The sequence below is a fragment of the Tamandua tetradactyla genome, chromosome 14, assembly GCF_023851605.1.
Source record: "Tamandua tetradactyla isolate mTamTet1 chromosome 14, mTamTet1.pri, whole genome shotgun sequence".
Lineage (NCBI taxonomy): Eukaryota > Metazoa > Chordata > Mammalia > Pilosa > Myrmecophagidae > Tamandua > Tamandua tetradactyla.
The window spans coordinates 41,869,549-41,883,222 of record NC_135340.1 but is presented as its reverse complement, the minus strand read 5'-3'; the positions used below and the strand labels follow the sequence as shown (position 1 = coordinate 41,883,222).

Below are 13,674 nucleotides of genomic sequence, written 5' to 3'. Positions count from 1 at the left end.
GATTGACAGGTAAATTACTCAAGCTAGTCTCCCAGCAATAAAATTATTGGTTCATAAGTATGGACATATTGTAATACTATACCATGTGGCTTTCTAAAAATTGTTTAATAATTTTTGATGGAGCAGAGCCCCCATATTTCTAAAATTTCAGTACTATTGAAAATATTTCCCTTTCATATTTTTCTTTATCAATCTGATAGTGAAAAATTTCTCAATTGTTTTAATTTAAATGCTTTTTATGTTAGCTTTAAGATTTTTACTTTGTCTAGAATTTGTATACTTTTTCTTTGAATTTACTGCTCATGATATTTGGCCTTTAAAATAACAGCTGTATTTCATTATTTTCAATTCAATGAATGCTCCTGTGCCTTTATCACTTAAAGCTCATAAGCAACTAAACTGGTTCCTTTAAATAACCACAAAACTTCCACATTTATCAATAAGCATTGTTTATAAAAGCACACCTGTATTACATTTATAAATTATGCTGAATTTTAAAGACATATAATACTGCAGTAGCAATGATCGGCTGAGTTTTGTTGCTCTGGCTTTGAAACAAAGAACATATCAGAAAATATAACTAAATTCTTAGTAAAATCATAATAGTACTCTTTCAACCTCTTTGAGAAATGTTATAGCACTTATAAGCAAATTCTCTTTATGCTTTACTGTAAAATTTCCATTGGTTGAACTTCACTGCAGTATGTCTGAATAAATAGTGATTTGTTTGATTGATTTTAGTTATAAAGTAGCCACAGAAGCACATATATCAGTAATCAGAAAATATATTCCATTCACCTTTTTTTCCCTCAAATTTTAAGAGAAACTTCTGAAGCACCTACCAACTTATAGGAAAAAAAAATGGAGAGGAAGGCAAACACATGATTGTTTGCTTCCTTATCAGCCACAGAATCTGTCACTGTCATCACTGGACGATTTAATTCATGCCCAGAGTAGTTTATTCTGTTTGTGTTACTTTCAATTCAACTTCTATATAATTGTTGATATGAAGATGTGATATGAAGATGTGAAAATAATGAAATACAGTTGTCATTTTAAATTTAAATTCTATATTAAAGGAGAACAAATCTCAACTCCAAACGAGAGATTTTAAAAGTTAGTAATGTTTGATTTTAACCTTCTTAGAGGTATTGAAACACCTAAAGAAAAACTAGACCCAGTCCTGACTACACAGAAAAATAAGAGGAGTCACTAAGACAAATAACAGAGCCCATTCCAACATTGTTCAGGTGGGATTTACTGCCAAGTAATCAGTCTGATGGTCTTACACTTCTCAATTAGGTAACCAAAACTCCTAATTTTGACACAGATTCATCAAAAACACTTACTAATAATTTGGCTTCTGTTCCAATCACAGTGCTGTGATTATTTGTTTTGTTCGACAATTATAATTTACAATGCAATTTGGCAAATATCTTTTTAGGTTTCTTGCAATGATCGATGACTTGGAGTTTCTGAGTCTGTGATTCTGTGGCTCAAAATTTGAACTGTGGCAAATTCACTCCGTTAATGTTAAGTTATAAGGTTTTCTGGTGGTTGGCCAGATAAGTGTCTTTTCCTGGCAATAATCTTCTGGGACCCTTATACAAAGGAAGCCACTTTTTTATTCAAAATGCATGTTATTCCTTGATTTCTTAGTATGCAGTTATTTCCATGAGGCCATAGCTCTTCCTTACTCTCGTTTACATATCCACAGTACCTGGCATAAACTAAGGATGGAAAATTGCTGAAATGCACTGACTTACATTGAGTTGAAGAGACTGAACCTTACCACAATAAGATTATTAGCTCAATATATATGTTTAATAATAAATATAATATACTTCACTTCCCTCTATTATCTAATGATTTATGAACCTGTTTATTGCTCAGCAGACTGTTTTGAAGTCTTTTCCTTAAAATAGCACTGTGGAGCAGTGCGGTGGTGTCTCAGCAGCTGCCTGCCATGACAGAGATTCCCAGTGCCTGTTCATGAAGAAAAAAAAAAAACAAAAACAAACACAAAGGGACTGTGTCTCTTTTTTTCCTCATTTTTTAAACATGTCATTGCCCAGTACAGTGATATCTGTTCAGCCCATTTTTAATTAATGACAGTTTCTTAGAGAGCAATCCAAATAAGTAACCTTACATATGGATACCTACATGTGAAAACAAGAACAGAGTTCTAAGGAACTCATTGAACCATATAAAATTCTGAGACTCAGAAATGGGCAATCTACTTTTCCATTGGCTTTTTAACCCATGACTCTATATGCCTCATTTTTATGAAAAGACAATTTAACATAGATGAAATATCAATATTTAGTGTATTATATCATCCTTATCATATGTACTGGATGTAATTGCTTGTTAAACTTTTGGAACATTGATAAACTGCAGTTAAAAATAGAAGAATATTTGCCATACGAACTTAAAAAACACAGTCACATCTTCATATCAACAATTATATTGAAGTTGAATTGAAAGAAGCACAAACAGAATAAACTACTCTGGGCATGAATTAAATCGTCCAGTGATGACAGTGAAAGATTCTGTGACTGATAAGAAACCAAGCAATCATGTGTTTGCCTTCCTCTCCATTTTTTTTTCCTATAAGTTGGTAGGTGCTTCAGAAGTTTCTCTTAAAATTTGAGAAAAAAAAGGTGAATGAAATATATTTTCTGATTACTGATATATGTGCTTTTGTGGCTACTTTATAATTAAAGTGAACTAAACAAATCACTATTTATTCAGACATACTGCAGTGAAGTTCAACCAATGGAAGTTTTATAGTAAAGCATAAAGAGAATTTGCTTATAAGTGCTATAACATTTCTCAAAGAGGGTGTAAAGTGTACTATTATGATTTTACTAAGAATTTAGTTATATTTTCTGATATGTTGTTCTTTGTTTCAAAGCCAGAGCAGCAAAACTCAGCCGATCATTGCTACTGCAGTATTCTATGTCTTTAAAATTCAGCATAATTTATAAATGTAATACAGTGTGCTTTTATAAACAATGCTTATTGATAAATGTGGAAGTTTTGCAGTTATTTAAAGGAACCAGGTTAGTTGCTTAGAGCTTTAAGTGATAAATGCACAGAAGCATTCATTCTAGAGACTTCATACAGCCTATCATGATGCTACAGATTCTGCTTTCTTAATTGAAATAATGTTAAATTGTTCTCTGTGTTACTCCAATTGAGTCAGATAGCTTAGCAAATCTGATTTAATATAGAGCCATTTAAAAATGTTACAGGAGATATTTTTTAATATTTTAATTCTTTTAGTATATGAAGTTGCTATGTTTCAGAGAAGATAAGGAAGCCAGAAAATATAGGAATTAAAATCATAATAATGAGATACCACTGTATTTACCAAAGTTAGAACACCACCTTCAAGTCTTCTAAAAGCAAAATCCTACTTGTCATACAAACAAAAGGATAACAATCATACACAGTCTCTACAAAAGACTGAGAATCAGAGATTTGTGTTTCTTATTCACAGTTGTCTAAAAGAGCTGCTTAGTACCCACATGTCGGTTCCTTAACTTCCTCATAGTTTCTTTGACATCTTTATTCCACAGTGTGTAAATGATGGGGTTAAAGAGAGGAGTAAACAGTAAAAAACATGGAGATAAATTTATCAATTGGGAAGCTCTCAAAGGGCCAAATATATATGGAAATCAATGGACCAAAGAACAGAACCACCACAGTGATGTGGGCAGAGAGGGTGGAGAGTGCCTTGGACAAACCACCAGAGGCTTGGTGATAGACAGTACCAAGGAAGATAGTGTAAGAAATGAGCAAAAGAAGGAAACAGATAAGTGAGAGCAGGCCACTGTTGGTGAGCACAAGGATCTCCAAAACATAAATGTCTACGCAAGCAAGCTTGATGACAAGCGGGAGGTCACAAAACAAATTGTCTACCTTGTTGGGTCCACAAAAAGGCAGATCAACTGTAAGTGCCAGGTGGCTGCCTGAGTGCACAGTGCCAATGGCCCAGGACACCCCTACCAAGATAGCACACAGCTTTTGACTCATGATGGTCATATAGTGCAGAGGTTTGCAAATAGCAATGTATCTGTCATAGGCCATGACAACAAGAAGCACCATCTCAGTACCGCTGAAGACATGCAAGAAAAAGATTTGTGACATGCAGCCCTGGAAGGTGATGGTTTTGTGTTCATTGAGGAAGTCTGAAATCATCTTGGGGCCACAAATGTGGCCTGGCACACCTCAATGAAGGAGAGATTACTGAGGAGAAAGTACTTTGGGGAGTGCAAGTGAGAGTCGGTAATTACTGTGAGGATAATAAGAATGTTTCCCAGCACATTTGTGTTCCCATAACACAAAGAAAAGAGAAAGAAAAGGAACAGTTGGAGTTCCCGAGAGCTAGACAAGCCCAACTAAATGAATTCAGTAACAACTGACTTATTTCTTCATCCATTACCTGAATCTGGACTGCTGAAGTTATCTGGAAGGAACAAAAATAATTGAAAAGAATAAGGATAAGCCCTTCATCTTTCATGTAAATGAAATAGATGTTTCAATTTCAAAAACTATAAAAATAATATGTGTGACTGTAAAGACAGTGTTTATTCACATTAAATTTAGGAAATAAATATTTACCTATGATTATTTGGATAATTATGAGTTTTGCTTTTTTTTTTTTTAAAGTGACTTCCTTTCTTTTTTGCCTGTTTGAATAACATTACATATAAACTGTTTACTCAAACCAGAAAGCTGAGAGTCACTATAGATTCTTTCCTTTCATAGCCACATACTGTCACCAAGCCCTGTGGCTCCTGTCCCATTTATCTCTCATTGTGAAACCCTTCCTTTTACCTCAATCATTAATTTTTCTACTGGATTGATGCAACAGAATAAAAGCAGATCTTCCTGCATGCCTGTGCCCCTTGATTTTTTTAACAGACACTTTCCCATGATGAATTATTCTTTACTTTTTAATTTATGCATTGAAAAACTGCATAGATAATAAATAAGTAGATGGATAGACAGATAGACACACTTTTCTATTTAATAAATAAGTCACTATGGAAAGAGTGCAGATGAGAGAAAGAAGTATTTGCCATCATATTCTAAAAGTTTTCATGTACAAGCATGAAAATTATCCATAGTAGCTTGAAAGTCAAATTCTATACTTACACATTCAGATTGTGAAGGGTAGAAAAGCATTCTAGTAGCTTTAAAAAATCTTAGAGGGAGAGGAAATTTAGTCCAAATGTAGAGAGATGGAAATCAGCACAGTTATTTTGGTAAAAGACATCATAAAGGATGTGGCCATATATTTGAGGTACCTGCAGTGATAAGAATAGATAAATTAATTTGAAACAAATTAAGATAGCATGAGCAAGAAATTTTACTCACTCTTTCTATATTAAAACAATTTAAATTTTACAGTGGTGAATTAGATGGGTTAGAAGTGAAAGTAGTAATTTCCTAGAACCTTGGAAGCCTACATTGTTTTTAATAGGAAATGGCTCTTTTAGTTTCACAGTTGCACTTTCTACCTTTCCCAGTTATGATTTCCCTTTATAGCAGTTGTATATAATACTGTTTCATCTGTCTGGCTACCTGTTCTTCAAGATGAGACTGTATGCAATTTTAATTAGCAATATGTATTTTCTAATTAAATTTATATTTGATCTACTTCTCTTTTCTGAGGCATTCATAATCTCTCCATTCTCTAATAGAGTTAGTTTCGTAATAGCAAAAGTGTTATCCAAAGCCTGTTGAATAGTCTCTGTTGTAACTAATTCATTCCACAAATATGTATTGAACACCTGCTCTGCTCCCACTACTGTTATAAACCCTAGATACAAACCAATAAACAAAAATACAAAACTTCCCCACCCTCAAGTAGCTTACAGCCTAAGGAGAAGGAGTAGTACCGCAGAGGCAATCAACAAATAAATAAGTAAAATACATGTCATGTTAATGATAAGTATGATGGAGAAAAGCAGGCAAAATGGTACAGACTATATCTTGATGGTCAGAAAAAGCCTCACTATTCAGATATATTTCAGCAAAGACTGAGGAAAATGAAGGGCAAGGTGTGAGGAAATCCATTGCAGAAAAGAAAGAAGTATGAAACAAGTACAATAACCCTGTAGCTTATTTATGTGAAATGAATGTTCCTTGGGGAAACATTGTAAAATTTGGGCAGATTTATCAGAGATTAAAAATGGGTGGAAAATCTAGTGTTTAATTATATTGCAGACTTGACAGAAGTATAACCAGCTTTTCTGAACGTCAGCTTGCTTCATGGGCTTAACTATGTTAATAATGTGGAAAACCATAAATTCAGTCTTAAAATAAGGACTCATAAAGAACTAACCATTTTATTTTTGGTAATGAAATTGCTTTGAAATTTCTTAAAATAAGGACTCATAAAGAACTAACCATTTTATTTTTGGTAATGAAATTGCTTTGAAATTTTTCTATTTCCATAAAAATGCATGATTTTACTTTGATAATTGAAAATAAATTTAAAATGATCTGCAAATCCCAGGGAAAGCTCTTTGAGATGAAGTTCATGGACAGCTCTCCCAACCTGAGAGGAATCCCCTGTATGTATGCCTGGAATGACAGTCAATCACAATAGTTGAGGTGTATTATTTAATCATGGCATAACTTAAATATTTAGGTCATTAAAAAACTGTTCATTACTCTTTATGGTATGGTAAGATATCACAGAATCTTATGCTTTTTAAAATGCTTTACTATGCTATTGTTTTATGTACACAAGGGTTGACAAGAATTTGAAAAATAGTGAATGCATTAAACCAAAATTTTCTGCCTGAAATTATTCTACCTTGTCTACAACTACTCTTAATTGAATTGACTTTATTTAGCTCTGTCCATACAAACAGAATTTTTCTAAAATCTTTCAAAAGTCTTATTCTTATTAAGGACAAATCATCATCCTTGTTTAGAGCTGTATGATCACCCAGTCTTCATGGAAATTTGCATAGGATGCTCTGATGCAAAGAGCATACAATTTGCGATCAGAAGAGCTGAGTCTAATTCTTGGCTTCACTACTTACTTTTTATGACTCTGTTCATGCATTCATTCAATTTTTGAGAACCTTCTATGAGTATGTACCAAGCTCTTTGTAGGTCTGGGGATATAACAGTGACCAGAATAAATGGTATTCATGTCCTTGTGCAAGACATCACAACTCTCTGATGTTTTGATTCCTTAACTGTGATCAGATACATTTGAAAGAGCTTTGTAAACAATGAAAAACTATATGATTCTTTGTTGGTTAGCATACTATCATATCTGAAAATCATATAGTGAAATTTTACTACCACACACAGATAAAACCCACCTAAATGAAAAACTAGATGCTTCTGAGTAGATTCACAATCTGTTAGACCTCAAAAGACCAAAAATAAGATTAAATGAGATAATATTAAAAGGAGTTTTTTCTATAATAAACATCAGTTTTTTTTAAATAAAGAGATGGTAATATGACACAAGTGAAATTAGAGAGCTAAGAAAAGCCAAGTAGAATTACTCACAATTCTCTTTGTGCCTACCTGTAGTTCCTTCTAGTCTGTAGAGTTCTTTACCTGCTATCTGTAAAAGAAGGAAAGTGGGATAAACCAATGCTAGAATTATTTGAAGTTTCATAATGAAACTTCCTTATATTTCAAATACAGAATTAAGTGGTTAGTGTGCTGAGTTGGACATCAGGGAATCCTAGGGACAGTCTTTTTCAGTCACTATTTTGGAAACTAATTTCCTGTTTCTACTTAATCAAAAAAGCTAACCAGATTTTTATTTTATTCTGGTTTTTATTTTATTGAAAATCAAACCAGATTTTCAATTAAATAATAAAGTGTCATTCATATGTAGTACATACTGGACTCAGAATTGATTTGATTCAGTCAGGAGTTTCAGTTAAAAGCTTTGTAGAAAGCATTGCAAGCAAGCAAAAAGAGAGAAGCAAAATATACAAACCATTAGGGTAAATTGCAGCAGATTTTCCTTTGGGTCAAAATCTAAATTGCTCAACTCGGATTAACAAACAATAATTGGAAGTTTTTCTTGGTGATAGAGATGTGAGATATAGAAAGAATTAATAAGATATATGGAAAAGAAGAAAGGTAGTTTGGCAAACAAGATTACATTTACATGATTAAACTGACATCTTGTCTCTGCATAATTCGTCAATCTGGCTAAAGGCTTTTGTATATAAAGAACTTGATTTAGTTGCCTTGCATTCATTGCATGTGTGTGTGTGTATATATATATATATATATATATGTCACTCTGATACAAGACAATGTAAAACAATAAAAGCTAGAAAAGTCCTCAAGGGAAGGAAGCAAATTACAGCATTCTATATTTATAAAATGCTGGGAGGAAAATTCTCTGGGACTTGTAATTTTAATGACCAGTATTTTCTGAGTTACCTTTATGCAAAGTCTGTGCTAAATCCTTCATACATTATCTCATTTATCTTTAAAAATGTTACAAATGAAGTATTATTTTCTTAAATTTACAATAAAAGAAGCTAAGTCTTGGCTATAAAGTCATTGGCACAAGGCTACATGCTGGGAAATGGAAGTTGCATTCATATACACATATTTCACGATAATGTTCTTAATTAAGAAGGACGTAATTACTGAGAAAGCTGAGGAAGTCTAACTCTTCATTAAAATGACAGTTGTGCATCCTATGCTATTCTCTAACTTCACCTCAACTCTTTCTGGACTAAATATTAATATGCTCACCTTTATATGGGCCCCTCAAACAAACACTCTGGCAGTGAAATCTAAACATAGCTTTACATTTTGTTGTAGAATTTACAATCTCACATGCAAGTTCCAAGTTCTCATAGTTAAGGACCTTGCTCAACTTAACTGGTAATAATTTTATTCCAGAATCCCTTGAACATTGTGAAGTTAAAATCTAGCTTAAATATTTTATTTAGGTGATTAAATTCCACATTCCAGTTTTGAGAAATCCCAAAAGAGAGCAACAGCCTAGAAAACAGAACACTCCAACACGAATTTAAAAAAAAAAAAAGAAAAAAAACCTAAATCAAAGTACCCACAAAACAAATATTTAAATAACAAAACACATCCCTCAAAATCCCAGGTAACCAATCCAGTGAATTGCAGGTCCAAATGGAGAACTTCCTATGTGAAGCGAAGTTATTTTGCTGTGGGAGTTATTAACGCAATTTTGGTTGCTTTTCTCAAAAACGTGATGATGAGAACTTCTAAATTATTGCTTGCAAATGCTAGGGAAGACATATATCAAGGAAAAATGGAGTGACTGAGAAGCTTGCAATATCTATTTTCTCTCATTTCATAATCTATCTTCCTCCATGTTCCTTGTTCCATTTGTCTGAAGTAACCATGCCAGTAAGCACTAGCCTGAAGGAAATCAAATCAGAAGAAATATAAACCTAGCATTGGACCTAACAAAATTAGAATTCTTCTTTATTTCTCCCTTTTCATAGTGATATTTTTGATAAAGAAGTGTTAAAAATTTCTCACTAGATAATATTCTTAAAGAAAAGCATCCCATATTTTAATTGCCATAGCTCAATACTTGACCATATAGCAGAATCAAAAAGAAAGCTTAGTTGAGCATTAAATGTGTGAAGTTACAAAGACATACACATATCTTGCTTTTGGCTCAGGTGGGAAGATATCCCATGAGACTATAGTAGGCCTGAGAAGGTCTATAAAGAAAAAAGGATGACAGAAACACATGGTTATGTTGAGGCACAGAGAGAGTACCCAGGAAATTTAGTGAGCCTAATAGAGGAGCCAGGGTGTCTCTGAGCTGCTGACTGATAGGCCTAATTCCTTCCCAACATCTTCTCTTTAATGTTTCACTGACATTTTAATTCTTCTGTTTCCAAACCTATTCTTCCTTTAGTCTGCCCCATCCCAGGTAATGACATTTTCATTGAATCAGTTGTTTCAACCAGAAACTTAGGTCTTTTCTTTCTCTTAACCATCACCTCACATCCAATCAATCAAGTCCTGTTGTGCCTATCTTCAAAATATGTGCTGATTTATCAATGTCTTCCCATTGCTGCTGCATCAACCCTGTCCAAACCTTCTTTATCTTTTTCCTTAAATGTGTCAAATCCTTCTAATGGTCTCCCACCTCTACCATTGGTTATTTCCAATCAATAACCCCAAGAGTATCAAAGAGACCTTAGAAAAAGTCATAACTTGTTACTGACCTTATAAACAGCAAATATCTTCCCATTTGCTCTTGTAATAAAATTCAGCCACTCTAATAAGTCTTTCCCATTTCTAATTTTACATTTTAATCTGCAAGTTCATCTCTCATTACCCTGCTGCACAGTCATTAAACTCCCACTTTCATTTCCTAGAATAAACCAAGCTTTTCCACCCTCAACACCCAGAATTGTTATTAGTATTTCCTTAGTGGTTAAGAGAGTGTTTAGATTCTTTAATGGAGTCTATTACATTCTACCTCCTCCTTCCTCCAACAGAGTTAAATCATTGAAGTTGCTCCTACTGGGGCCAGCAAAGTCTTTGACATGGCCACAGTCACCCTGGGATTCAGCAAGGCTCTTTTTAACTGTTTTCCATACCCCAGCCATTTGTTAAATTCCATTAGTTGCTCTTCAGGTTCCACCAATGCCCCGAGGCTTCAGAGACTGAACCATCAAATTCAGTTTCCTGGAGGCCAGTGTGTGAGATTTGTTTTGATCCTAAGAAGTAACCCCCAGCTGTCCCACTCCCAGATTCTTTCAGGCAAACCAGCCTGACTATAGTTTAGTATCTATGCCCAATGGCTCCATTAATCTTCTCCCACCTGCATTTCACCACAGCATCTGAAGATTTTGAGAATTCCTTGAAATTTGAACTCTGTTGCAAATGAAGAGAATTTCTCCTGGGAGAGATGAGGAGCCATCTTCATTATGGCCTGCTTCTCGCCTCAGACATAATCTCAAACTAGGCTCTAGAGCTGGAGGTGAGGAAAATGGTGCACTTATCTCTGAGTGCTATCCGTGTCCTAGGACCTGAGTGGTAGGTGAAATGGTGGGGGGGTTGGGGGGAGCAGTAGCCTCAGGTCTTCTTGGCTCCTATGTGGTGGAATCACCTCTCCCTAAGCCAGGACAATGATGATCAGGGCCCAGTATTCTCTGTGACCCTGAACCCAAAGCAGAGCCCTTATTCTACCAGCAAGGTGGAAGATGGGAGCACCAGCCATTTGGTTACACTAGCTCTGAACTTAACATCAGCAACCAGATGCTGGGGGCAGGATGTGAAATAAAGATATCCTGACCTTCCCTGCAAAATAGCCCTGAGGTTGGAAGCTTTGGAAGTGTTCATTCTCTGCATTTTTCTGCTCTGAGCCCCTGTGGGCTGATACTCATAGGCCGTATTACACAAGCTTCTTTGCCATCTGGCTTGTATTGGGTTGGAAAATGGAAGGTACTGATAGGAGACTTGAGAGAAGGAGGAAAGAGGTCCAGATATTTCTTCCATTTCTCCTCCCTGCCTCATCGCTAAGATTCTGGCAGTAATTTCATTCTTGACTACAAGATTTTGCAGCATCCTTCATGACTCCAGTACTCTACCTCCTCTCTCTTCTTTTGCCTCTTCAGGAGGCTAAGATGGTAATGGATCATGCTGTTAGTGGTGCCTGGGTGCTTCACTTAATCCTGACAAGATTTTTGAAAATAGGTTCCCCTTTATATTGCAATCAAAATTTCTACTTAGCACTATCACTTCTTTGTCTCAGCACTTTCTAAATGATTTTAGATCTCATCATACAATTACAACTATGCCCATATATCTGTTGAATTAGTTGTCTGTTAAAACTTGCAAAAAATATTAGAAGCTATTTCACTAAATAGCTTTTAGTGAAAGCTATTTCACTAAAATAGCTTTAGTGAAATATGACTAGACTTACCTAGGACCAGACTAAAAACTTCTGGTCCTAGGTAGAATTATGTCATTATCTTATCAGAAAAAGGTAACAGAATTAGTTATGATTTTGAATAACTTGTTTACTTTCTACTATGTATTCAGTTATCTATTGAGTATCTCCACTTGGTGTCCTATGCACACTTCAAATCCGTTATATACAAAATGAAACTCAACTTCTTCAAATATAGTGACAAATAATGAATACTCAAAAAATTAATGAATGAATTCCCCCTAAGTTAAGTATCATCTTATTAGCTCCCCAAGCAATAAACCTGAGAGTCAATCTTGATTCTCTCTCACTTTAAAATACAGTCAATCAATAGCCCTTAAATTATGAACAATAAAGTTCTCCAAATATGTTGTTTTTTCTATCCTTTCTACCATCATCTTCATCTAGCCCAACATCACTTCACACTGGATTCATGCAATAATAGATTTATAACTGATCACTTTTCTTCATTCTTTCATTTTTCTAACTGTTTTAGTTTCCTAGGCTACTTATAGCAATATACCATGAAATGGTTCAGCTTAAGCAATGGTAATTTATTTGCTTACAGTTGGAGTCTGGGAAAATGTCTCAATCAATGCATCATCAAGCAATGCTTTCTTCCTGAATTCCCAAAGACTGGTTGCCAGCAATCCCCAGTTCCTCTGCCACAAGGCAAGATGAGGCATTTGCTGATTTCTTTCTCTTTCTCTGTCTGTCTCTCTCTCTCTTGCTCACTCACTCACTCTTGCTGTCTCTCTCTCATTCTTTCTTCCTTTCTCTTTCTCCTCTTCATTCCATTTTAAAGAAAAACTCCAGTGAGAGGATTAAGACCCATCCTGAATCATGCTTTAACTGAAGTAAGCTCATCATAAGGTCCTAATTATATGTTTACACTTACAAGAATAGATTAATTTTTCAAAACATCATTTTCTGAGATACCTACAGTTTCAAACCAACACACTAATGTATTCCCTGTAATTAGACTGATCTTTCTAAACATAGAACTTACTAAATCCTCAGCTGCCTTAAATACCACAAAGTGTTTCCACTGCCCTTCCAATGAAGTCCAGATGCCTGAATGAGCTTTATAAGTGTCTTCTAAAGTTGGTTTCTCACCCCAGACTCATTTTTCACTCTCTCTGTAATGAAATTTCATGTGTTTCCTCATGCTTAAGCAATACAAAATTATTTCTCTCTTTAGCCAACTATGATTGGTGATAACTGCAGTGATTGAGCAACAAAGATCTTATTGTTTTCTTGCTCTACCATCTCTTGGGGCCACAGAACCTTCTGCATCTATTTATCACATAGGGAAATAGAGGATTAAGTCATACAATGGGCAGCAGGGAAATATCATCCCTTTCTGGGAAGCCATCTTCCAGCAACAACTATGAACTATTGAAGAGAAAGCATAAATTTTTTTGGATATTTACCCAGCTTTGCCCATTCCTTAAAATATAAGCTTTGATCATACTGAACTTTTAGTTTTTTTGTATGGTAATTATTGCATTATCAAACCTTTGTAGATTAATTTCTGTAATGGGAAGAACCTTGTTTTCCCTTTACTAACATCTTAGGTCTCGAGTTTTCTTGCTTGCTTTAGCCATGTGCTTTACAACATTTAATACTTCATCAAAACATTTTACCCCCCATAGCTATTAACTGATTAAATATCTACCTTCCCCTTATGTCTCAGATCTTGTCTATCTTGTTTATCAATGTTT

General features: G+C 34.6%; 1 protein-coding gene across 1 annotated transcript; it reads right to left on the bottom strand.

The window, feature by feature from the left end:
- Positions 1-1,068: 1,068 nt before the first annotated feature.
- LOC143655373 (olfactory receptor 4K1-like) lies at positions 1,069-11,535 on the bottom strand. Its single transcript, XM_077126718.1, is given in 6 exon segments — positions 1,069-1,089; positions 3,619-4,220; positions 4,223-4,300; positions 4,451-4,474; positions 7,567-7,606; positions 11,209-11,535. Coding segments are annotated over 6 exon segments (1,092 nt in total).
- Between the last annotated feature and the right edge of the window lie 2,139 nt (positions 11,536-13,674).